General features: G+C 40.5%; 4 protein-coding genes across 5 annotated transcripts; 1 reads left to right on the forward strand and 3 right to left on the reverse strand.

Annotated features, from left to right (window-relative positions):
- Positions 1-5: 5 nt before the first annotated feature.
- Positions 6-3,005, reverse strand: bida (BH3 interacting domain death agonist). 2 transcript variants are annotated; one of them, XM_075469381.1, is made up of 4 exons: positions 2,901-3,005; positions 2,304-2,531; positions 1,643-1,776; positions 6-619 (listed from the first exon to the last, which is right to left on the reverse strand). In XM_075469381.1, exons 2-4 carry the CDS (start codon positions 2,518-2,520, stop codon positions 422-424), a joined length of 549 nt encoding a protein of 182 aa, XP_075325496.1. In that variant the 5' UTR covers positions 2,521-2,531; positions 2,901-3,005; the 3' UTR covers positions 6-421. The 2 variants fall into 2 exon arrangements, with proteins under 2 accessions (XP_075325496.1, XP_075325495.1); XM_075469380.1 differs by having other exon boundaries at positions 2,304-2,608.
- Positions 3,006-3,973: 968 nt separating this feature from the next.
- wee2 (WEE2 oocyte meiosis inhibiting kinase) lies at positions 3,974-7,877 on the reverse strand. The gene is made up of 11 exons (XM_075470910.1): positions 7,608-7,877; positions 7,312-7,520; positions 6,961-7,018; positions 6,377-6,546; positions 6,155-6,276; positions 5,912-6,058; positions 5,709-5,801; positions 5,549-5,634; positions 5,294-5,464; positions 4,993-5,141; positions 3,974-4,331 (listed from the first exon to the last, which is right to left on the reverse strand). Exons 1-11 carry the CDS (start codon positions 7,875-7,877, stop codon positions 4,166-4,168), a joined length of 1,641 nt encoding a protein of 546 aa, XP_075327025.1. The 3' UTR covers positions 3,974-4,165.
- A 1,656-nt stretch (positions 7,878-9,533) lies between these two features.
- Positions 9,534-16,576, forward strand: dennd11 (DENN domain containing 11). The gene is made up of 9 exons (XM_075469382.1): positions 9,534-10,152; positions 10,736-10,835; positions 10,925-11,083; positions 12,895-13,048; positions 13,151-13,289; positions 13,408-13,539; positions 13,638-13,788; positions 14,235-14,303; positions 14,469-16,576. The coding sequence occupies exons 1-9, from the start codon at positions 9,726-9,728 to the stop codon at positions 14,662-14,664; spliced, it is 1,527 nt and encodes a 508-aa protein (XP_075325497.1). The 5' UTR covers positions 9,534-9,725; the 3' UTR covers positions 14,665-16,576.
- A 2,077-nt stretch (positions 16,577-18,653) lies between these two features.
- On the reverse strand, positions 18,654-22,298 carry agk (acylglycerol kinase). The gene is made up of 14 exons (XM_075470911.1): positions 22,061-22,298; positions 21,935-21,974; positions 21,773-21,852; positions 21,608-21,683; positions 21,395-21,520; positions 21,194-21,288; positions 21,037-21,106; positions 20,687-20,766; positions 20,286-20,343; positions 20,027-20,174; positions 19,836-19,933; positions 19,618-19,688; positions 19,432-19,516; positions 18,654-19,351 (listed from the first exon to the last, which is right to left on the reverse strand). Exons 1-14 carry the CDS (start codon positions 22,168-22,170, stop codon positions 19,217-19,219), a joined length of 1,272 nt encoding a protein of 423 aa, XP_075327026.1. The 5' UTR covers positions 22,171-22,298; the 3' UTR covers positions 18,654-19,216.
- Between the last annotated feature and the right edge of the window lie 344 nt (positions 22,299-22,642).

Below are 22,642 nucleotides of genomic sequence, written 5' to 3' on the forward strand. Positions count from 1 at the left end.
TACGTGCACTTTATTATTTACATTCATTAATATAAAATATAAACGCAAAGTATTTTAGGATGGAAATCAAACAAACTTAAAGTTACACAATGTAATAAATTTACATGTACTGTTCATACCAAAACAATACAAAAAGGACTATAACGAAAGTGAACTAAATACACATAGGTAAGCAGTTTCAAATGATGTAAAGTAATGAAAACAATTCAAGTATCAAACTTTCAATTCCCCATTTTCAAAAGAGGGATGTAAACCTTAGTAATTCCCCAATTTCCCCTCAGTAAAGTGTTTTCTATCGTTGTTGTATCAACACAGCTCATTTTACAGTTGGCTAGTTCTGTGGAGGAGATGCTCGTTTGAAATTTGACTATCCTCCAGCACACATGTGGTGGTTACTTCCTCTGAGCCGGCAACTCAAAAGTCACCTGGCCCTTGCATGGCAGATGAAGCACAGTGCTGTCTCAAAGAGGCTGCTCAGCAGCTGCGGAGCCTGCTTGCACACTCTTTCCACCAGGGTGAGAGTGAGGGCCACCATGACTCGCTCCTGGGGCAGATTCTCAAATCCCACTCCTTGCTTCATCGCCTTCTCCACCTCATATGCAAGGTGATACTCCCATTGCTGGAGAGCAGAGACAGAAACAGGGTCACCCAATAAACATCTAATTATTAAAACTGTAAAGTCACATCTGTTAGTTTTCTTCCCCCACTTAAACTGCTGCTTAAAGGGATAGTTTGCCTCTTGACATGAAGCTGTATGACATCCCATATTAGCAACATCATTTATGAACATTGACTTACCCCCCGCTGCGTCGTGTGAGCCGAGTTTTGGCGAGGTCAGACCTCACAATCGCTTGGCGCTACTTCTCTCTTCCTTCATATCACTACGGGCTGTGTAAACTGTGCAGACCGAAGTGCAGACCGAGCAGTAAACACCGTAACAGGTGCGGCTATCGCACTGAGTATTACTCTTTTGAACGCATATTGTTTTGAGAAGCAAGACGCTTTATTTTCGGGACCCTAGCAAACTAGCCGGACTACCTTCATCAACGCCAAAACTCGGCTGGAACTCGGCTCACAGGACGCAGCAGGGGGTAAGTCAATGTTCATAAATGATATTGCTAATATGGGATGTCATACAGCTTCATGTTAAATGAGGCGAACTATCCCTAAGGTGGGGTCTGAGATCTTGGAAAAACGGTTCCTGCAAGCTATATTTTTGAAATACACAACCTTGCCTCTCCCTTCAGCCCACCCCTCGAAACCACGCCTTCAAAACACATGAACGAGTCACGAGTCTGTGAACGCGCAGGGGGGAGGGGTGAGGGGGGCTGATGGTTGATTGGCGTGTCAGAATCCAATAGACGTAACTCTCATCATTACTTCTATTGGTCAGACATTTCCTCTTGCTACACCCTCTACAATGGACTAAAAGATTTCGGTTTTTTTCCAAACATTCTATTTTAGTGGGTGCAATGGGGTCGTGAGGAGGTTTTGAGACAATATGATAAAAAATGCTCCAGAAAACATCACAGACCCCACCTTTAAGTCGTAAAATTAGTTTGCGAAGCATGTAATAATCTAATTCTAAATATAAACATTTTGAGATCACTAACAATCAAACAATCCTTCAAAGCAGACTTACTTCAGATTGACAGGTTCTTATGTTCCTGCTCAGGTTTTGGGTAGCTCGAACCACAACATTGTGTTCAATCTGGGCTGCAATCTCCCTCAGCTCTTCTGCAACCGCATGGAGGGCTCCTGCGTCTCCATGGCCTCCTACAGGAAAATACGATTGCCAAAAATTCTGTTCAGTTAAGCCCAGGCAGTGTGTTTACAGACTGTTTAAGACTAGTGTCCTTCCTTTACGTAAAGGAAAGACACTAAAAGTACATAACTTTAGAAGTAAGCCTTCATCAAATCTATCTCGAATTGGCAGACTTTGAAATAGCACATTTCAACTCAAAAAGTGAGAGAAAGAGTTTCAACAGAAAAGACGCCCTGCCTACGTCATAGATTTGAGAGGATTACTTCCTGTTGAGTTAAAAGATGGATTGTTCATGTAGTGTATTTAGTGTTTTTTGGACAGTGACACAGTGGGATGGCACCATACTGCCGTGGGTAAACAGACGGGTTAAACTACGAAATAACTCCACCTTGTAACTTCACAAATGTTACGTTGTTCATACATTTGATTAAAAAAAAAAAAAAAAAAAAAAAAAACACGGCCATGGTGATTAAAGTGAAACAGTACATCTCGAGTGTCAATTTAACTGTAGTGTACTGGTACCAATTGAGTTACTCACTGGGCCACTGAAGTTCTGCTTGGGGTCGATTGCTGCTTTGTAGGTTACCATCAGTTTCGATGTCCCCATCGAGCCCGCTCTCCCGGGGAAGATTTAAATTCTTGCCCAGAGAACGAAGCTCATTTTCGTAATATGGGTCTCTACAGTCTGCTTGAAGGAAGGCGAAAATGACAACAGCGGCTCTTCGTTCACTTGCCAGGTATCCCGAGTTGTCCATGGATGATCACTCTGGGTTTGTTTATTTTAAACACCAACAATTAGAAGTTAGTCCCAAAAGCTTGTCGTGAGTCAACAATTTGAGACGCCTGTTGAAAACAAACACCGCCAAACAGGTAGAAACACTATTTTACCAAGTTATAACAATATATTGATTTAACAGCGACATCTAAAAGCCAGGGGAGGTAAGACAACTTAACAAAGCGCGAATAATCATTTATTTCTCACGTTCGGCTGTCAAATGGGGCAAAACAAAGCTAAGCTAAAGCTAATTGTAATCAACTTCACTTGTTAGCTTTCGATAGTCAAAACTGAACACAATATTCAAGACTCACTAAAGCTACCATGAAATTTCCTTCAACAAAACAACTATTTACTCACGGAGGTCTCACGCGTTTTCTTCATTAACTTTTGAGTTCGTATAAACTCAGGTAACGGTGGTCCATGGAGCGCGAGCCGCTGTGGCACAAACAACTACTGCTCTTTAACAGGGTGCTGAGAGATGCCTTTACGAGCGTCGGAATTTCCTGAAATAAAACGCAACACTAGAACCATGGTGTCTTCAAGGTAGCTGTAAACCAGCATGTCCAATTCCAGGAATCCACACTGTTCAACATCTATACTAAAACGAACAAGGTAATGTAAAATGACTTTACTTGAAGTAAAGGCATTGTATGACAAAACAAAAAAAAAAAAGTATTCAAAGGAACATATAAAGTAAAAAGTTCAGTTACATAAGAAAATAATAATAATAATAAAAAAAAAAAAAATACTGTTGTGGCCCTGCTCCAGCAGGATTAACTAGTTCAATGAGAGTTGTTGTATGATAAATGGAAGTGTGAATTAAAACAAAAATGCACCATTTTTCAGTTTTAGCAGTGAAGTAGTTAACACATGACAACACAGCTCTCTTTCCAAAATAACAGGAATAACTGTAAAGGTTGGAAACTACCGATGTGATCTTTAAGTGTGGTTAAATTGTCCATTGAGTAAATTCTTTATCTACAATGCAACTACATCTAGTATAAGTGTAGAAATGAAATAGCATGTTTGATTTATCACATAGTTTTAGTCAGTCACTTTTGGACTGTGTGATCTGCTGTGAAACTTTTAAAACTATTGCCCGGGCAAACAAGCACCATGTTGATAAGGATTGCAGTATAGCATATGACCTGCAAGGAAAAAAACAAAAAAAAAAACAAAAAAAAAAAAAAAAACAATACTTCCTTCAAAATGCATTCAGATCACTGCAGCTATAGATAAGAGCAACACTTTTCGTGGAAAGTCCCTGTACTTTTTTCTTTTTCAACCAACCAACTGGAAAAATTACAAGCACACAACTTCCAAAGAAGATATGTATGCACACAAACACATCTGATAAAAACGTTTATTTACAGTTTAAAAAAAAATAAAACAACATATTGGACTAATGCAGTTACAAGATCACTTGAAATGTTTGCCTGAGTTAATTCGTCCATTAAAATCAGCTCCGTCCAAAGATGGTCAGTCTTTCATTTACACCAGGTCACTCAGAAGACAACATTTTGCAGTCCTTGTGTCAAGAGTCGTGTCATAAAGCCTTGTGGTATGCTTTAAACCACAGACCTGCTCCAGAGCTAGTTGCTCATTTCACAGGAAATCCCCCATTAGACACCGTAACCCGGGCAGCCAAAGCTCATGGATCGTCCGTTCTTCCTACCAACAAGCCTCCTCCCAGTTTTGGGTAGAGACCCCATTTTAGCAGTAGGTTTCAGTCCTGGAGAGAGATTCCGCTTTGGTGACAAAGCTGCCTGTCGGGCCTCAAGGAGCTCTCTGTGAAGAAAAAAAGAAAAGAAAGAGGAATTGGAATGCCTTTTAACTGTCATTTATAGATGCATAAGTCTGAAGTACCAGAGGTCATGACGTTGGTCTGTTTTCAATAACATGAAAACAGCACCACCTGCTGGCCCTATTCATACAGTACCGTGCATTCAGGAAAGTCATGGAAAATTCAAATTCACGTGCAGCTCTACAATGTACACAGTGGGAGAAGGTCTGCAAACTCTGGTGAGATCATCATTACACAGCTATATTTGCATAGAATCCAAGATTTAAACTATTAATTTCCCCTTTAAAAATCAATTGACAACTTGTGAAACAGGTCTTTTAAAATGCCACATGTGCAGAAAAGAATCCAGAGGATATATCCCTGTGGGTCACAACCCCCATCGGGCATCATCTCTCCTCTAAATTGGTGTGCTATAATGATCTATATGAAACAAGCAGTACAATGACAGATGCCATGTGGCACAAAATGGAAAAATGAGAAGAGCCGAAAAATGTCCCTTACACGTGACTTTTTAGTTTCAATAACTCATGTTTTAGAGGTGGAGGTACTTCATAATAGAAGTATTTCAGAACTATGGAAAATGCTTAAAAGCTTGTTTAAGGAGCCAAGCTGCCATCATGACGAACTTTTAACACCCACTCTTACTTTTCAAGCATAGCTGTCCTGAACTTCTCTACATTGAGCTCTCTACGTAGCTGAGCAGCCAGCCTCTCAGTCCTCTTTTCCCTCAAGACTGGGTGTTTGCAAAGCTCCCTGGCAGATGGCCGCCTCGTCGGTTCTGGATCCAGCAATGACTGAAGGAAAAAGATAAATCTTGATAAATTATGCCAAAGAAACAAAACATAAAAAGTGTCATTTAGAAAAGGTGGCAGCTCAAACTCCAATTTCCTTAATTAGGAGAAATTCTACATCTAAACTGAACACATCAACGCAGAAACAGGAATACCTGAAGTAAGCCACTGAAAGGAGGCGAGAGATCCTGTGGCAGCTCTGGGAGTTGCCCCTCTCTAAGACTGTGCCACTGATCTCCATTTTGTGGCAGAGGAGGGGCACCAGCTGCCAGCAGCACAGTAAGGCCAAGAGCAAATATGTCAGCTTTGGGGAGGTGGCTGTAATCCTGGAGAGCAGAGAGACGTCTGAGATGAGAAATGACTTCTAGAAAACAAAAGAAAAAACAGTGAGGTGTTCACAACATTTTTACCTCATGCAGAACCTCACTAGCCAGAAAGCGGCTGTCCCCTTCCTCGACTTGAGGACTACTGGTTGAAGTCACATGGCCTAAATCCCCTGCAGAAAAAAGACAATTTTTCATGACACACACAAAAAAAAGACAGTGATTTGTCCAAAATCATATTCAATACCAATTTTGTAGATGACTCCGGCTGAAGGGCCATCATCATCTTCCTCCTCACTTGCTGCATATGTGCTGGTATTCTGGCAAATGAATATATTGCCTTGAAAGAGTAGGAACAACATTTTTAAAACTTTTTTTATTTCCTAAATGTTACATGTTAATAGTTCAATGAATGCATTTTCGAAACAAGAGGTGGTCACAGAGACGTACTTGGTTTGATATCCAGGTGGACAAGGCCTGAGCTGTGGATGTATTTTAGACCCATCGACACTTGTAAAAGCAGATCTCTCAGTTCAGCCTCTTTAAGCTGTCCACCCTGTGCTTCCTTCTTCACAATGACATCACTGAGGCTTCCACCTTGACATGTAAAGTGACATACTTCAGTGTCTTACATCCCAATATCAATATCTAGTCAAGAATTGATGCGTCTCTTGATGTTATGATGAAACCCACCGTCACAGTATTCATTCTGAATAATCATATGATCATCCTCTGCCCATGCCGAATAATAACGAACAACGTGTGGGTGGTGCCCAAGAACAGCATGTGCATACACTTCCTTGAGGGCTAGCTGCCTGAGGGGACAAAGCAACATCACCAATAAATCTTATCAAGATAAAAAAAAAAAAGTGGATTGATCCGCCTTTGGCAGACAGCTTTATAATGCTGACTCACTCATTGGCAGAGCCTGCCAAGGGTCGCCGAGAGCGTTTTATGGCATACAGGCAGCCGTCCAGCCTCTTCACACACTTATAAACTGCCCCAAACTCGCCCACACCAATGCATTCAAGCTCCAGGAACTCACTCTCATAGCGTGACAGCATGAAGGCTTGGACAGCTCGTCTCTGCCAAATAAACAGACGGAGGGCATAATGGTAAAACCAAAAATATTTGTAAAGAAGGAGCTGACGTCACACAGCTCGGTCTAAGAGTTCGACTGCAGTGACGACAACCAGGTTTTTTTCCCTCCCGTTCTTCGATTCATCACCAGATATGGTAAGACTTCCTGAAGGAAAGTGTTCTGTGAAGATTCTGACAGCAGTGAGGCTTTTTTTTTTTTTTTTTTTAGCTGGAGATTCCTTAGAGAAATCCCGGAAGCAGAATTGGCAGCATGTAATTTTGGACAAAATAAGAAGCAAGTAGGCAGCTGAAGATGACAAGGCCTGATGATGAAATTATATCAACAGAATCTGTGAGGGAGGATTATATTCACTGTGGGCATTGCTAAAAATAAATAAATAAATAAGAAATTGTAGCACCTTTGGTGGGAGAAAGGCCTCATCGTCCTCTTCAGATGATGTGAGGCTGTGTTTCAACCTGAAAGAGTGAAACAGTATTTAGACCTTTTTCTACTTTGAAAAGATCAGCAAAAGCCACGACTATATGCAAGGGTACAATCAAGGGAATACTGCAGAACTACTCTCATTGCATTTTAAATCAACCCCATAATACAACCAACATGGAATCATTTCTCTGTAATCTGAGATGCACTAAATTACAAATTCTACAAACATCAGTGCCTCACCTTTGAATAAAAACCCTTAAAGGCCAAACTGTTGCCACTCATAACCTTCCAGGTCTACTTTATGAAAAACAAAAGGTGTAGTTACCTGTGCCCATAATCATCATCGTCATCACTCCTACAACTGTCCTTCCACTGCCGCTCGCTGTTCCTGCGTACTGTTTCCGGGGTAAAAGGATTCACATTTACAGAAGGTGCCTGAATAAGGTTCTTAGCAACCGAGGCAAAACGCAGGCTCCTCTGATGGCGACTTATCTTAATGCCAGAGGGAGGGTGGGACGACTTAGACAACAAACTCTACGAGTGGAAAAAGAAAAGACAAAATTCATCCAACAGAGCCACAAAGGGGCTCACAAAAGACATTCAATTCTAGTCATGCTCCACCTTGGGTGTGCTGGGAGAGTCACACAGCCTCAGCTTCCTCCAGGAAGCATAAGGTATGGGGCTAGTGCACTGTAAAGGGGAAGAGAAGGCGTTGCATCTGCCGTGCTGGCGTTGCACTCTGGGTGTTCTGCAAGCCAAGCTGGGACTGCGAAACCTGGGGCTGTGGAGCCGAGAGACGCTATCATCCGAAGTGTTGTCACTGCTGCCTCCCTCCTCTCCGCAGCTGGAAAAGTCCAGCTGCTGGTTGATCCCATCAAATAACGTCGCCATGCCTGGGGCCTGAGTTGTGGGAAAGGTTTCCTTTATAATGCTAGATCCTAAACCTGACAGCACAAATTCTGTAGTGTTTTAATGTGAGCATTGATGCTATATTGGATTATGAGGCCTGTATTAAAAGCTGTTTGGGAAGATTATGGATGCAACAGGTCTCCCAACATCTCAGCTAGTGGGTCTACATGTGTACACTGTGAGAAACCAGAACTTATTCTTCCCATAGGCTTCCAAAAACCAGAATGTGAAACTAGTTATTAGTCAATATATATTTTTTTTTAATCAATTTATGTTCTGATATTTAAGTACATTATTGCAGCAGCAGACAGTGCAGATAAAAAGTAACAAACCAGCCCAGTTGTGCCATTTTCAGACGCAGCTGGATGCTCAAAATTGGTTTTACACAAAGTACTGTTCAAAAGTCTTGAGCCACCACTCATTCATTAATGTTTACACTGTCCAGTAAACAAAGAATGAATGAGCTTGAAATTCAGTATTTCATATAACCAACTTTTGAACCTTCTCAAACAAGCTTTTTTCTCGTAATTTCATTAAGTGGTCTTCAGGAATAGTTCTTTGGGCTTCTTGAAGGACATTTTAAAGCTCGTCTTTGGATGTTGGCTGGATTCACCCCTGCATAAGACCTGTTGGCACTGATTGTCAGTCCAGTCCTTGTGTCATTTGGCATACCTCAGCATTTTCTCCCCGTTTCCCTTCCTTAATAATGGCTTCTTGACAGCCACCTTTCTATGGAGACCTTATAAGGCTTCGGCCAACAGTAGTTGGATCAACTGAAGGGATAGTTTTGGTGCAAAAATACAAGTTTATGGGTGTCAGACTGTTACCTTTGGCGTTTTTTCATAGATTCAACTAAATGTATGGGAACAAAACTGTCTCTAAAAACAGGCTGCTTGTAGTGTCTGGAAAAACTATTTTCAAAAGGTTACACGCAAAGTTGTCTCTGTGGACACAAGACTGGGGGTCGTCATCCCTTACAGTAGATGCCTTAAACAAAAGAAACTGGGCTGAAAATAAGAGTAAAAGCAGCCATGTCACATGAAAATATATTGAATGACCTTCAGAAAGCCTGGACAAATATTACCCAAGACCACTTTAAAAGACATCAAAAAAAGTGTGGCTCCTTTGAAGAAAATATAAAGAAAGATTGGCACAAAACGTTTACAGTGTACTGTAAATTTAATCTACACGTTTACTCACGAACAGGTCTCCGTACGCATCACCACCACTAACACGCTTGAATTTCGCGCCATATATGTAAAAGACTTCCTGTTTAAATAAATGACACCACCGGGTCAGGAAGTCTCGGCCTCTGATTGGTCGACTTGCTCCGTAAAGTCGTTTCCAATTGGATAAAACAGCTTGTACCGGGCTTCAGCATAGAGACACGGACTATAAAATATGTATGAAAAGTGATGGATTCGTACAAAAGAGGTGCAAATTAACATTTAAAGTGGTTTTGAAGAACATTGAAGCAATGTCAAAGTACTACATTAGAGTCACATTTGAGACAAACATGGAGTGTAAACTCAGTTATACGTGATCTTAAAATGCAAAATAAACTGCCCCTGACGAAATTAGGTCACTATATAAAATAGTAATATAGACACGTGGGCGGAAGTCAGCTACGTCATCACAACAGTGAGACAGGAGGAGGAAAAGGAGTCCGTCAGTGGATGTGACACGCTTACAAATACGTAGAAAACAACCCCGCCAGCAGCAGGAAAGCATGATCCGGCTCCAGCGGCGTGTTTAGCTCGCTCAAAACTATTGCACACCGGAGCTTCGTGTCATTTATCTCCCCTCTGTGTCGTCGGAGGCTGCAGCACCATGGTGGAGCAATCGGATCGAGCTCCGCTTTTGGACTGGGAGGAGATCCCACCGCCCGATCCGAACCAAGCGGCCCAGACACCGCCTCGAGATGAAGGCACCGTGGTGGAGAAAAGTTCGCAGTCGGCTGGGAAGCGTCCACAGACAGACACTGCGGCTGGTACTGGGTGGAGCAGCAGCACCGTCGCCACCAACATCCCCACCGCTATCACCTGCAGCCCGACTCGGAGCGTAACAGCTGTCGTTGCAAGCGGGGACAGAAGCCCAAGCCGCCCGCGAACGGAGTTCTCAGGGCACGGGTGTGATCGCCCGGAGCCTCTCGGTTCAGATCGTATCGTTCCCTTCCCCGGCATCACAGGGAGGGATCAATGGGAAGAAAAAGATCAGATCGTAGCTGTGTTTGTGGTTACTTTTGATACAAGATCAGGTGAGGAAGCTGACTGCAGCGATGATCTTATCTTCCTTTTCTCTCATGTTCACATTCCTCTGCATGAACTAGTAATGATTAACATGTGATGTCTTCTAACTTCTATGCGCTATAATCCATTATATTGAGCAGACTTATCATGCTTGAACTAGTAATGATTAACATGTGATGTCTTCTAACTTCTATGCGCTATAATCCATTCTATTGAGCAGATTTATCATAGATTTCCAATATTAAAACCGAAGTGGAATGATAATCTGCACTCATTAATGACTGTTTGCCAAAAGAAAGAAAAAAAACAACAACATTTGAACTATCCAAGATTTTCCTAACTAAACCCTGGTTGCCTTAAGGTGAATTCATCCTATTAAAGGTCATTTAAGATTCAGCTGAAATGTCTATAGTTTTAAAACAAACCAGATATAAAGATCAAGGGGTAGTTACAGAGGCTGAGTCAGTCCCTGACCTCTTGCTAGTACATGAGTAACATCCAGAATTTGAGGAAGTAGCTAGGATGAAAGTAGTGTAAGTATGGGGGAAGTGACTTCCTGGTTTATTTTGTGTGTATTTGTCTGAATTGTAGGGAACATGGTAGAGTGGTGCCTACCTCATGACATCAACCTAGACGGAGTTGAATTCAAGTCAATGGCCAGCGGTTCCCATCGGATCACTAATGACTTCATGTACGTACTCCTGTGAGTCTACTCTCTGTCCCCGTCAGAAATCCAGTGTCTCTGTATTTATTCTTGGTGTTTGCTTTGCCTCTGGATAGCTATTTCCGTAAAGGCAGTTACTTCGGGCTGGCCTGTTTTGCTAACATGCCTGTGGAGAGTGAGCTGGAGCGAGGAGCGAGGATGAAGTCTGTTGGAATTCTGTCTCCTTCCTACACTCTGCTTTACCGTTACATGCACTTTCTGGAGAATCAAGTCAGGTAAGGCAAGCTGCGTGTGTTGTTGCATTTTATTTTGAGCCTCGAGATTTCCATTTATACACCAGCCTGTTTGAATTTGCTGTTTGTGTCTCACCCACCTCTCTTTGCACGTTTCTTTGTTATGTGCCTACTTCCTATCCTTGCTTCTTTGTCTAAATTGTTCTCATCCATTAAACATGAACTCAGAGTCCCAGTTAGTTGCAGTTTTTGTCACAAGAACCCACTGACATGCAGATTTTTTTTTTTTTATGGAGTCCAAACAAAGAGCTTGAAGAAATCTTGAGTCTCTCTTCTATAGGCTTGTTCCTCTGCTTCAGTCATTTCATAACAACCTTTAACTCTCACTGACTAGATATCGATATGACAAAGCTCTAGTTGCAAGTTACAAAAACAACTAAAGAATGCCTCAATCTTAGTAGTTTACAGTCTAGTTTACAGTTTGAGAGCTGTTCGGATCAGTGGCAAACGGACACCTAAAAAGTGGGAGGAATCGGTTGGGTCAGTGTTGAATGATTGAGTTCAAACAGAAAATGATTATTTCTGTGATACATCAGACCTCAAACTCCAGGATGCATTTTAAGGACAAGTGAGAGTTACTAGCCAAGAACAATCTGAAATTAATTTAATAATGATTGATGATGCTGAATACACAATGAAAACTCCACGCAGGCCCACTGCCAGACAAATGAACAGGCTTACAGAGTAAAGGCACAGGGGCCACAAAGATAAAGTATTTCCCAGAAAGAGACATAAAACAGCCAAATCAAGATGCAAAAAAAATGTAAATGAAGAATTGTAAAATGATGAGGGACAAATGACAGACGATATAGAATTATCATAATTTTACATGCAATGGCCTAAAGGAGATGCAGAAAGGCTACAAGAAAAATAGAAAATAACCAGAAATGTGTGACAAAACGTGAACTTAAAATGCAAAATAATCAGAAAAAGACATGAAATGGCTACAAAAAATACAAATGTACTTAAATGAGACATAGAACTAGCATAAACTGATTCAGAGAGACACACATGAGCCACAAAATGGCACAAAACAAGCAGACTCAACTACTAAAATTGGGCTACAAATGAAAGCAATCTTTAAATCATATGAAAAAGAAACAACCACAAAAACATGCAACGTAACCTCAAAGAGACAGACATACGATAGTGGTTACAAAAGATGCCAAATGGATATGAATAGATGTTAAGGGGCCAATATGTGAGTCAAACTGAGCTAAATGAAAAGAAATGGCCACAAATACACGCACTGAGTCAACAAAAGAAGGAAAATGACAAAAATGAAGTATAAACAAAAAGATGCGACACAAAGTGAGCAGAGATGCAAAACAACCATGAGGAGATGTGAAATATGCAGAATGGAACAAATTACCATTAACGTATGCAAAATATCTACCAAATGCACAGATACACAGTACAAGTGACATCTGCATGATTTCTAGTTGAATTGCTTTCCTTTTGGTCTGAGTGTCTCAGTCCACAGTAGGATAAGTGGAGGGCTTTTCTTACATCTGTGATCAAAGGTCTGTTGTTTTACTACCCATCCATGTGTATAATATAGAGTGTTTCAGTTAATAATTTGAGATGCAAGCTACAGCAGTTTACCTTTGAAAAAACACTTAGCAGGATGTGCCTTCATCGGTGAGCAATATGGAGAGATGTTGAATCTGTAGAAAGCTCAAAACTGAATTAGACATATTTTATAAAAGCAAGATTAGTCTGTTCAGTAATGCAAAGGTACAAGACTTGAACGACTCACAACTGCTTGTGTTGTTTATTTCCTTGTCTTGTAGGCACCAGCTGCAGTGTCCTGGCCAGTATTCTCCACTAGAAGCTTTTTACGAGGATAAGAAGGCTGTTCTCCCCCCAACGGGAAACGGTCTGGTCACCGCTTGTCCGACTTGGAGTGTCACCAATATAAACCGCTGCATGCACCCAGAAATGAAGGTCAGAAAGCACCAGAGCCCAGTCATATCACTGACAGTTGTGAGTGCTGTGAAACAACGCTAACAACAAAAGACCACATTTGTCACCGCTTCATCCCTGCAGATCACACACCCGGCTGGCTGCATGTCTCAGTTCATCCAGTTTTTCGGGGAGCAGATTATGGTGCTGTGGAAGTTTGCGTTGCTTCGGAAACGTCTCCTCATCTTCTCCCCTCCGCCTGTTGGTGTGGTCTGCTACAGGGGTGAGCAGCTTCAGCTTGTATACTCCAGCTTCCACCCTTTTCATTGATATTAGTGTGCAGGACGTAGCAGTCTACTCCATGCAGACATTTTATTCAATATTTTCCTCTGTTCCCTCAGTGTACTGCTGTTGCTGCCTGGCTAATGTTTCTATACCTGGTATTGGGGTTTCTGTGCCTGAACTACGGCCTTTCTTCTACGTCAACATAGCGGACATCAGTGCCCTGGAAACAGAGCTGTCATACGTTGCTTGTGAGTGACGCTTCACTGGACCATGAATGGTTCATTTACTTTTATTTAACAATAGAAATGATATAAGTATATATGAACATGCTCTCATGTTTTTTAAGGTACCACAGAGAAGATTTTTGAGGAGAAGAAGAAGCTGTATGACGTCTACATTGATAATCAGAACGTGAAGACTCACAGAAGCCATTTGCAGCCTTTGCTCAGACTCAATGCAGCAGATAAGGAGAAGTACAGAAAACTGAGTGAACAGAGGTACATTAACGGTCCGAATTCCATTCTCAACACCACACAGTCAATTTGTGTATTAAGTGAATAAACGGTGGAATATATCCTTTCAAAATTTCAATTCCCCACTCGTGTTTTCAGTTTCAATTCAGTTAAGTTTCATTCATACAGTGGCAAAAGTCATCTCACGGCACTGTAAAGTTACTGTTCAATTCAATAATGTTATATATATACATGGAGAGAAAAGAGAGCAGAGTGAGAAAAGATAATCAAGATTCCTCTTCACTGTAAAATAAACAGAGCCTGATTTTAGAATTGGGATGCCTTAGCGATTGCATTGACTTACGAATCAGAAATGAAAAGAATGAAACCTTTTTTTGTGTGTGTACTGAGCTGGAAATGACTCTAGGAATTACATTTAATCAGCTAATAGTTTTTATTTAGATGAAATAATGACTTTTTTTTCCTCCCAGGCAAATGCTTCTGTACTCTCAGGAGGTGGATGAAGACTGCACGTCAAATGAAGAGGATCTCTTCATTCTGTGAGTCCTTGACTAACTGGAAATTTACTTTGAGTCATCCTCACACATTACAGTGTGTTAAAGAAGAACAATACTATTGTCAGTTCTGCTTGATTTTATTCTTCATGATGATTTCAGCAGTTATTTTAATGTATACTGCTGCTTTTGTCTTGAATGTTGTCCTAGGTTCTTCATGGAGCTTAATAATCGCATCTTTCAGACCCTGTCTGAGGTGGCAGGTAGCACTGATCCCATCCTCACCGCTGAGCATGTGAGGGCCATGGGGCTGGATCCCCAGGGTGACCGCTCCTTTCTTCTCGACCTGCTGGAGGTGTATGGCATCGATGTCACAATCGTCATTGACAATCTTTGCTGTCCCTGAGCTCTCGTGCTCTGGGGAAACGTGGAAGACACAGGATTATTTGTGCTACAAGGCCCACACACAAAGACACTGAAGACACTGCCTCCATCATGGATCCTCATCGATGTCCGCTGTCCCCCCTTGGGTGTCCCTTTCCCCTTTGTGTGTCTCCTTTACTTGTGGAGACACCCCACAGCGCACTGGGTCCCAGTGGCTGATAAACAGCTGGTTATCAGACAGTGCTGCGGAGCATCAGTGAGTTCTTACAGACATTCACATTTTCACCCACTGAGTACTGTTTTTGTCAGAAATATTGTGTTTGACTTTACCTCTGGCTAATGTTGTCAGGGCTGCAGCACTAGATAAAAATATAAAAAGTCTTCGCAATAGGATGATTGATTGACTGACACTTTCACACTCAAGCAGCTTTAGTGTTGTGAGAATAATAGCTATATTTGGAAAGGCTCTACCACAGGAAACAAATGTGTGTGCTCCAATGACCTTTTACTGGAAAATCAGACGCACTCAAAACTTCTGCCGTAACCCCGTACTTGTATGTTTTTCCTTGCTCTGGTAAATCTACTCCTAAGAAATGGTAAAATGAAAGCTTTTTGACCACTTAATTTGCCTTTAAAAAAAAAAAAAAGGAAGCAATATGAGGGATGTGTTGAAGGTATCATTTTTATCTTATAAGAGTATGTTCAGCCTCACACAGTTCAGTTTGTACTGTTTCTTTTATAAAGTTAAGCAAGAGTTGAGGTAAAACTAAATGCTGGGTGGGTCACCTTTTTCTTATATTATTATTAATATAAACTAATATGAAACTGAACAAGAGGGGGAAGCCTGTTTTAAACGCTAAGCTTTATGCACTTTCAACATAAGCTAGATCTCATCTTTTTTCTCTGCATTTCTCAAAATATGGGCAATGGGGGCATTCTTATATGTTCTGGCTTTTCATTTGGTGAAGGACATATTTTAGTGAATGTGATTCTGTAACACTTATCATGAATGCTGCACCCTGTCCGCCACAGAACTATTTTCCGATGCACACAGTCATGCTTTACTGTAACTTTTTACATGCTGTGTTTATGATTTACTGTGAGCCAAGTGGTATTTACGGTGCGGAGACAGGCTGTCGGTGTTTACGGAGCCTAATCCTTTTTAATGAAGAGTCCTCGATGGAGCTGTTTGTAGCTGATCAACAAGGAGGCTACAAAAAGATCCGCTTTGCTTGTCTGTGTGGACAAAGACCTTTTTGTTTTATTTATTCCTTTTTTTTTTTATGAGATCTGTTGATGTCCTTACAAGAGCTGAAGCAGAAGCTCTAACTCCTCCTCTAAGGGCAGGTTGAGTGAAAAGACCCCATCTGTTCCAGCTGAAGGTTTCCCTCAGGCCTTTCATCACAGTCTCATTGAGTAAATCCTGCTTTAGAAATGGGCCAACAGTGTCTGATGAATGCTGCTGGCAGAGTGCTTTTAGTTCATCCATCATGTTGCCAATCACATTGATAATTCCATGCTGGAACACATGAGGCTGATTTTCCTTCTTTCTTTCTTTCTTTCTTTTTTTTGCCTGGCCTTCAGTAAATTTGAAGAAGTTTTTCTCAGCTTTAACATGCCCCACTCCTTACAAAACAAGCTCAAAGTATTTTTCTAAACATGCTTTCTCAATTCAATCGTCAATATTTAGTATCCATAACGATGTTTTTTTACATTGTCGTATTCCAAAAACAGTGATGTGGGGCAAATCCCCAGGTTGAAAACTACTGATTTAGGGACTGTTATACAATGTGTACAGATGTACAATATGCACAGATCAAGCTGTTTATAGCTTGATCTGTGTTTGGATGTGACCCTCCATGACACTTTCTTGGTTTGTTAAAAGGAAAAAACAAATGTATGAATAAAATGCACTAAGTGTTATACATATATATATATATATATATATATATGAAAAAAAGGGGCAGTTAAGCTTTATTCTTACAATGGGGCCTTAAAAAATGGGACTTTCTCAAACTTACAGCAAAGAAACATGTATCCTTTCTGTTTTTAGGTCAGCTTTATCTGCTAAAAGATTAATGATGTTGTCCTTCACACTTCTGTATGATCTTAATGTTTGTGTGGACCTTCTCAGTTAACTTGTCCACGGATGTAATCTCTTTCCTCTAACAGCGTTTGCTTTACAGGTGTTTGTTAAATGTGAAAGGGAATGTACACACGCCACTGTATAAAATGCCTTCTTTGTGGAAACCTTCACAAATGTGTACCAGCATTCGCTAAACTAATTGTTTGTACAGCGTCACTCTACTGAATGTCAAAGACAGCTAAAGTATTGCACACGTGCCGCAACTCTTCTAAGTGGTGTTAGTTTTCTTCTTGATTGTATTGTAAATCAGGAGTATACACAAAATAGCAGACAAGTCTTCACCTCTACCAATGTGAAACACTGTAAGTGATGTCAGTTATGTACACAACCCAATTGCATGAGCAACTGTCAGTTTCACTGTACTGCCATTGTAAAACAATAAAATGTTTATCCTGTTTAAGTGTTACCTAATCCCCTGCTGCTCTCTGAACACTTTTTTTTTTTTTTTTTTTTTTAAACTGCGAAACAGCTTTCAGGACCATCTGGATGCAGCAGAATTGCCATGCACATCTGGCACCTTTAAGTATTCATGAAATAAAATTCTATATATACATATATATATATTTTCTTTTTTTTCTTTTCTTTTTTTGCAATCACGCCGTGCACTTTAGGTCATCTTAATGTCAAATCCAACGAAACAATTTAAAAAATGTTGATGACTCATCTTGTAGCCAGTGGTGCACGTTAACTCTGCGTGCAATGAGTTGAGAATTTCTTGATCTTCAAATCCCAGCAAAGCCGATGTGGACTGCTTACAAAAATGTAAGAGCCTGCATGGTCGTGACATCAAAAGACAATATTTAAAACCACCTCCTGTATGATAAGAATGCTCTAATGTAAAGTCACATACTGTCTATTATGTTAGAGCCGAAACTTGATGTGTAAGTGGCATTTAACTGATATAGCTGGTATGTTTGTTTGAACTTTTTTACAAGGGTGACTGACTTTGAAGGCTTAGATCCCTAATCAAGACCAATAGAACTCTGCCTGTGAACAGCTGTATTGATTAAATCAGTGGCTTGATTTAATCCTAACCCTAACCCTTTTTTAAAGTCCGTAAAATGAACCCTAATGATTATCAGGGCTTAAGTATGATGTTCCAAATTCAAGAGTGTTTGAGGAAAGTTAATACTCAGGGAGGAACGTAGGGAAGTTAAGATACCTCCCAGCTGCTTTGTGGGAACTTCTCTGAGTCCTCCCGCATTATAGAAATAAATGACTAATTCACATCTCTTTAACACAGCACAATCACAGATAATGGGAATAGAGTGGGTTTTAGAATGATGGGCAGATATTATCAATATTGCCCCATAACAAGTTCTGGTCATACCAGTTGACAAGTGCCGGCGTTTCGGTGTGTTCTGGAGTTTATCTTGTGCCCGTGAGGGTTTTCTCTTCCACCCAAAGTCCAAACACATGGATGTTCTGGTAAATTTTCAATTATAACTGGCCTCGAACATAAGATGGTTGTCTTTCTATCAAGTTTAGAGAACAACACAAGTGGAGTTTAAGAATATACAGACAAATATACGACAAATCATATGCTGTAACTGCTAAACTCAGCTGTTGAATAAATATAACTTTAAACTCACATTCCACCCCTGAAATGAACTCTGTTGATATTTCCAGCATACATTTTCCACCAAATGATCAAACAAAATCAGCACCTTGAGCATCCATTAGTGCTTTCCGAAGCAGCCAAATATGATAAGGGGCCTGCAGCATTGCCACCAGCTTAATCCTTCAGATTTGCTGTCCACACCATCTGTCAGATCAGACGCAGCCTTGCCAAGCAGTGAGCCAAAAATCCTGATCCAAGCTGCTGGAACACGTTCAGATTGCATCCTTTTTATTTTACTTTTAATTAATTGATCAACATACACCTAAACCTTAAACACTCATGTCTCCTTTAATGCCCCTTCTGTCAGTGAGCACAACTTCTAATCATTTTTGAATAAGTTTAAAAAAGGCTTCATCTTTTACTGTCATTTCTCTTTTACTCATCATCTAAACTAGCCATCTGTTTAATGCTTTCATAAATGCCACACTAGTTCAATGAGGGTTGCATTCAACTGGACAGACATTACCTTTATTGACCAAGTTCAAATGTGATGACAATAAGTAAACCGTTCAGTAAACTTAACACCCGTCTGTAAGACATCCTGCAAATGGGTTACATTCTTAGAAAAGCATCCTTGGTCCTCTAATATACAAGAATATTTAATGTAATTCTCTTTGCACTTGATTAAAATAACTCCAACTTAATATTACATGTTTACACATAGTAAAAAAACCTGCTTAAACCAACTGCTGGGGAAGTAAAATCCCCTCTTAAGATGAATTCTGGGCTTGATTGCTTCAGATGTTTTTCTCAAAATCAGTTTTTGCCCTGTTGCTCTTGTCTTCTTTCTGGCTTTTCGTTTATCCATCACTGTGGCTCTGAGAGGAGCTGCTCTCTGCGCTCTGCACTGATGAAGAAGCGTAGTTTCCTTGGCAACAGCCTTATCTCTACAGGCATGGCCTCAAACTCCTCATTGTCGATGTTGTAGAAGCCAGAGGTACCCTGCAGGAAAAAGTCAAGACAAAACTGATCTGCTGCCATTCAGAGAATTTAAATCAAAAATCATTAAAAGGACTTCTTACCTCTGGCAGCTTTAATTGACACGCACTAGCTTCAAGTTTTGTGGAGTTTTTAGTGAACAATGCTGGGTCCTCTTCTTTTTTACTCCTAAGATGAAGAACGTTTATAATAATTACTTCAATTCATGTAAATTTCAAATAATTTATCATTCTTTGTAAAAAAGTCTAACAAAAGCTGCAAATACAAACCCAACAGTGATGAACTCGCTCACAGTGAAGTCGTCAGGCTCTGCACAGATCATCAGCGAGTCATTCAAGCGCTGAAAAAATTAAATGAAAAGAGGGCAAAAATCAGAAAATAAGATGCATGAACCCCAAATGGAGAGCGTCATGAATTTATAAGAACAGTGACAGAGTTTTACAATATAAAAATAAGGTTACAAATATCCAATAACTCCTGAACTGACCCTCTCCACTGGGTTTTTGTTGTGCGTTTGAATGTAGAGCTCTAATGATGTCAGCTGCTGCTCCACCCATTTCTCTGGCTCCTCCACTTTTGGAGGCTCTAAGCAAACACACACCCAAAATAGGATTAAAAACAATACTGTGTGTTGTTATTCTCCAAACTTCAAGCACCAATACAGTTACATTCACTCACCTTCAACTGGTGGATTCCAGTGGTTCTTGAGTCTGCGGATGATGCGGTAGAGCAGGTTTGGCCTGGGGGGCTTCTGAGGGGGCAGGTCAGGTGGCCGAAGGCTGGGAGCCAAGTATGATACTGAGATGTCCCGGACCAGAGGCCACTCCTAGAAAAATATGCACAACAGTACATTTAAGTACATTAGCATCAAATAATATACAGCCTAAAGATACGTTGCTATGTCACCATCGTGTTTAAGGAAGACGACAAACCTTACCCTCAGAGTGCTAAACCAATGTGCTGCATTCGTCTTCAGTGGTCCAAGGTACCAAAATCTGTGTGGAAATTGTATGGTTAACTCTTATCGTTTACTATTAGAGCTGCACAATATCAGCCTGTGATATCATAGTTGATTATTTTGATATACTTCTATGTAAACAAACACTTCAGGATATGATGATAATCTCACTTGTTGCACCTCAACTTGTTGGTTAGTTGTATAACATGAACAAAAGCAGAACTTCTTCTAAGGGGAATGCAGCCCACATTACAGTACCTGTGCAGTATTTCGAGTCATAATTTCTTGACAATATTGTCCTTACAATGAATGTTCTATATTTTGTGCAGCCCTATTTACTGCTAATCCTGTAGTTATTATTACAGTGTGAGTAATCTTACTTGCTGATGGTTGCTGCCACATCTCTAAAAGCACCCCAACGCAGTCCCATCAGAGCAAAGACCGGCTGCTCCGTTTCTCCCTACAAGAACCAAACCCACAGATACACTTCAAGTTAAATTGATTTCCAAGACTTAAAACCCAAATGATCAGCTTGATGTAAAAGCATAGCAATAATCTTCAAGGAGAGTTTATTTTACCGTTCATTTTGATGAGGAAAGTAGTAAGCGTAAATTTAGTGAAAGCAAACAGTGAAAGAAGAAGCTAACTGTAAATATGACCGATAAATCAGAGACAGTCATGCTGTTGATGTCTATCGGGCTATGTGGAGCAAACCAAACCAGTTTCTCACTTTGATTTGTAGCACATCCAGAGGGACAGTCTCTCCTTTCAGAATGGAGAGTGTGGCAGATGTAATGTCTCTGAAAAATACATTTACCATATTAAACAGTGCTGCTTATCGTGGGATTCTCTGTGAGGTTCAGGTATGATATTCACAAGTAACTTACTTGACCTTGTTGTCACTGTTGAGGTGAAGACTTGGACTCAAGGAATTATGAGAACCAAGCGGAATGAATCCAATCGGAGTATTACTGAAGGTGCCCTGTTATCAGAAAACTTACTTGTACTCTCATCTTACACTTACTGATAAACTAAATACCAGCAATGTCAATCAATGAATGAAAAAAACACTCCTGTATTAAACCTACTTGATCTGGCCTTCGAAGTAAACCTGTGATGACTTCCTGCAACGTGCCATCTCCTCCAGCCACGATCAACATGTCTGTTTGTTCCATAAACTCCATAAATTTTTTTGCCTGGCCTTCATATTCTGTCTGTGGAGGAACACATGAACCTGTCATGTTTTATGAACCCCCTCAGAGAAACTAAGAAAACGAATACAATAAATTTGTTAACAATACCTTAACAACTGTAATCTCCACACCAGCCAGATGTAAAATAGGAGCAGCATTCTTTTCAAATAAGTTGTTGGCTTTCCTATGGAAACGTGAAACGGAAAAGTGTGTTCATTAGTTTTTGAGAAAGATATGTTATATGTTCCAGTAACAGCTTTGACTTCTTCTTACCCACTGCAAGCTGCAGGGTTCAATATCACGGTTGCTTTCTTCAGCAACTCCTGTGGTGCAATCTGATGACGTCCAAATTCCTAACAGAGTAATGATGGTTAGGACGACATTCCATTAAAAACGTGTTCGTCTTTGGTTGACAATGTGTGAAGAAAATCTTACCCTGGCCAACTCGCAAGCCTCCCTGCGCAGAATATTGTCACTAATGAAGTACAAGAAACAAAATCTAAGACATACGAACAGACCTTCATTCTTCCAATGGTCATTTCTAACAGCTGAGAAACCTACCAGTGTTTCCCGTACAGCCAGTATCCTCCGTAGGACAGGACGCACACTGCAAATGTGGACTTCTTCCAGTGATTCCGAAGAGTCCGAAACACTTTCACAACCCGAGCCATGACTATAACACCCCCAGCCCCTCTATTTTAGTGCTGTGTCACATTTACAGCCATAAAGGCAATTTAAAGTCATGAATGACAGATTTATATCACAGCGGTCACAGAATCACCACTGCATGTTTTGTGGTGTAACATTAAATCAGTACGGACCAAAACAAGACTGAACCGATGTTAGTACCGCCTCCGTTGGACTGACACATTTTAAAGCTACATGAATATTGATCATAACTCAATTGACAAATAAAACAAACAAACAACAAACAGAGAATTTATCAAATTTTTTCAAATTCTATCAAATACTAAATTTCTTAAACTAATCTCGTAGACTGATAAACTACAATTCGCATCAGGTTCCCATCATGCAAGGGCTCGTGTACAGTCTGAGGACCTCGCCTGAAAACATTTTTACAAATATATATATGAATGTTTAAGATATCAGTCTGATTTATCAGCTAAGTATTAATTTCGTATT

Source organism: Odontesthes bonariensis, chromosome 7, assembly GCF_027942865.1.
Source record: "Odontesthes bonariensis isolate fOdoBon6 chromosome 7, fOdoBon6.hap1, whole genome shotgun sequence".
In the NCBI taxonomy this organism is placed as follows: Eukaryota; Metazoa; Chordata; class Actinopteri; order Atheriniformes; family Atherinopsidae; genus Odontesthes; species Odontesthes bonariensis.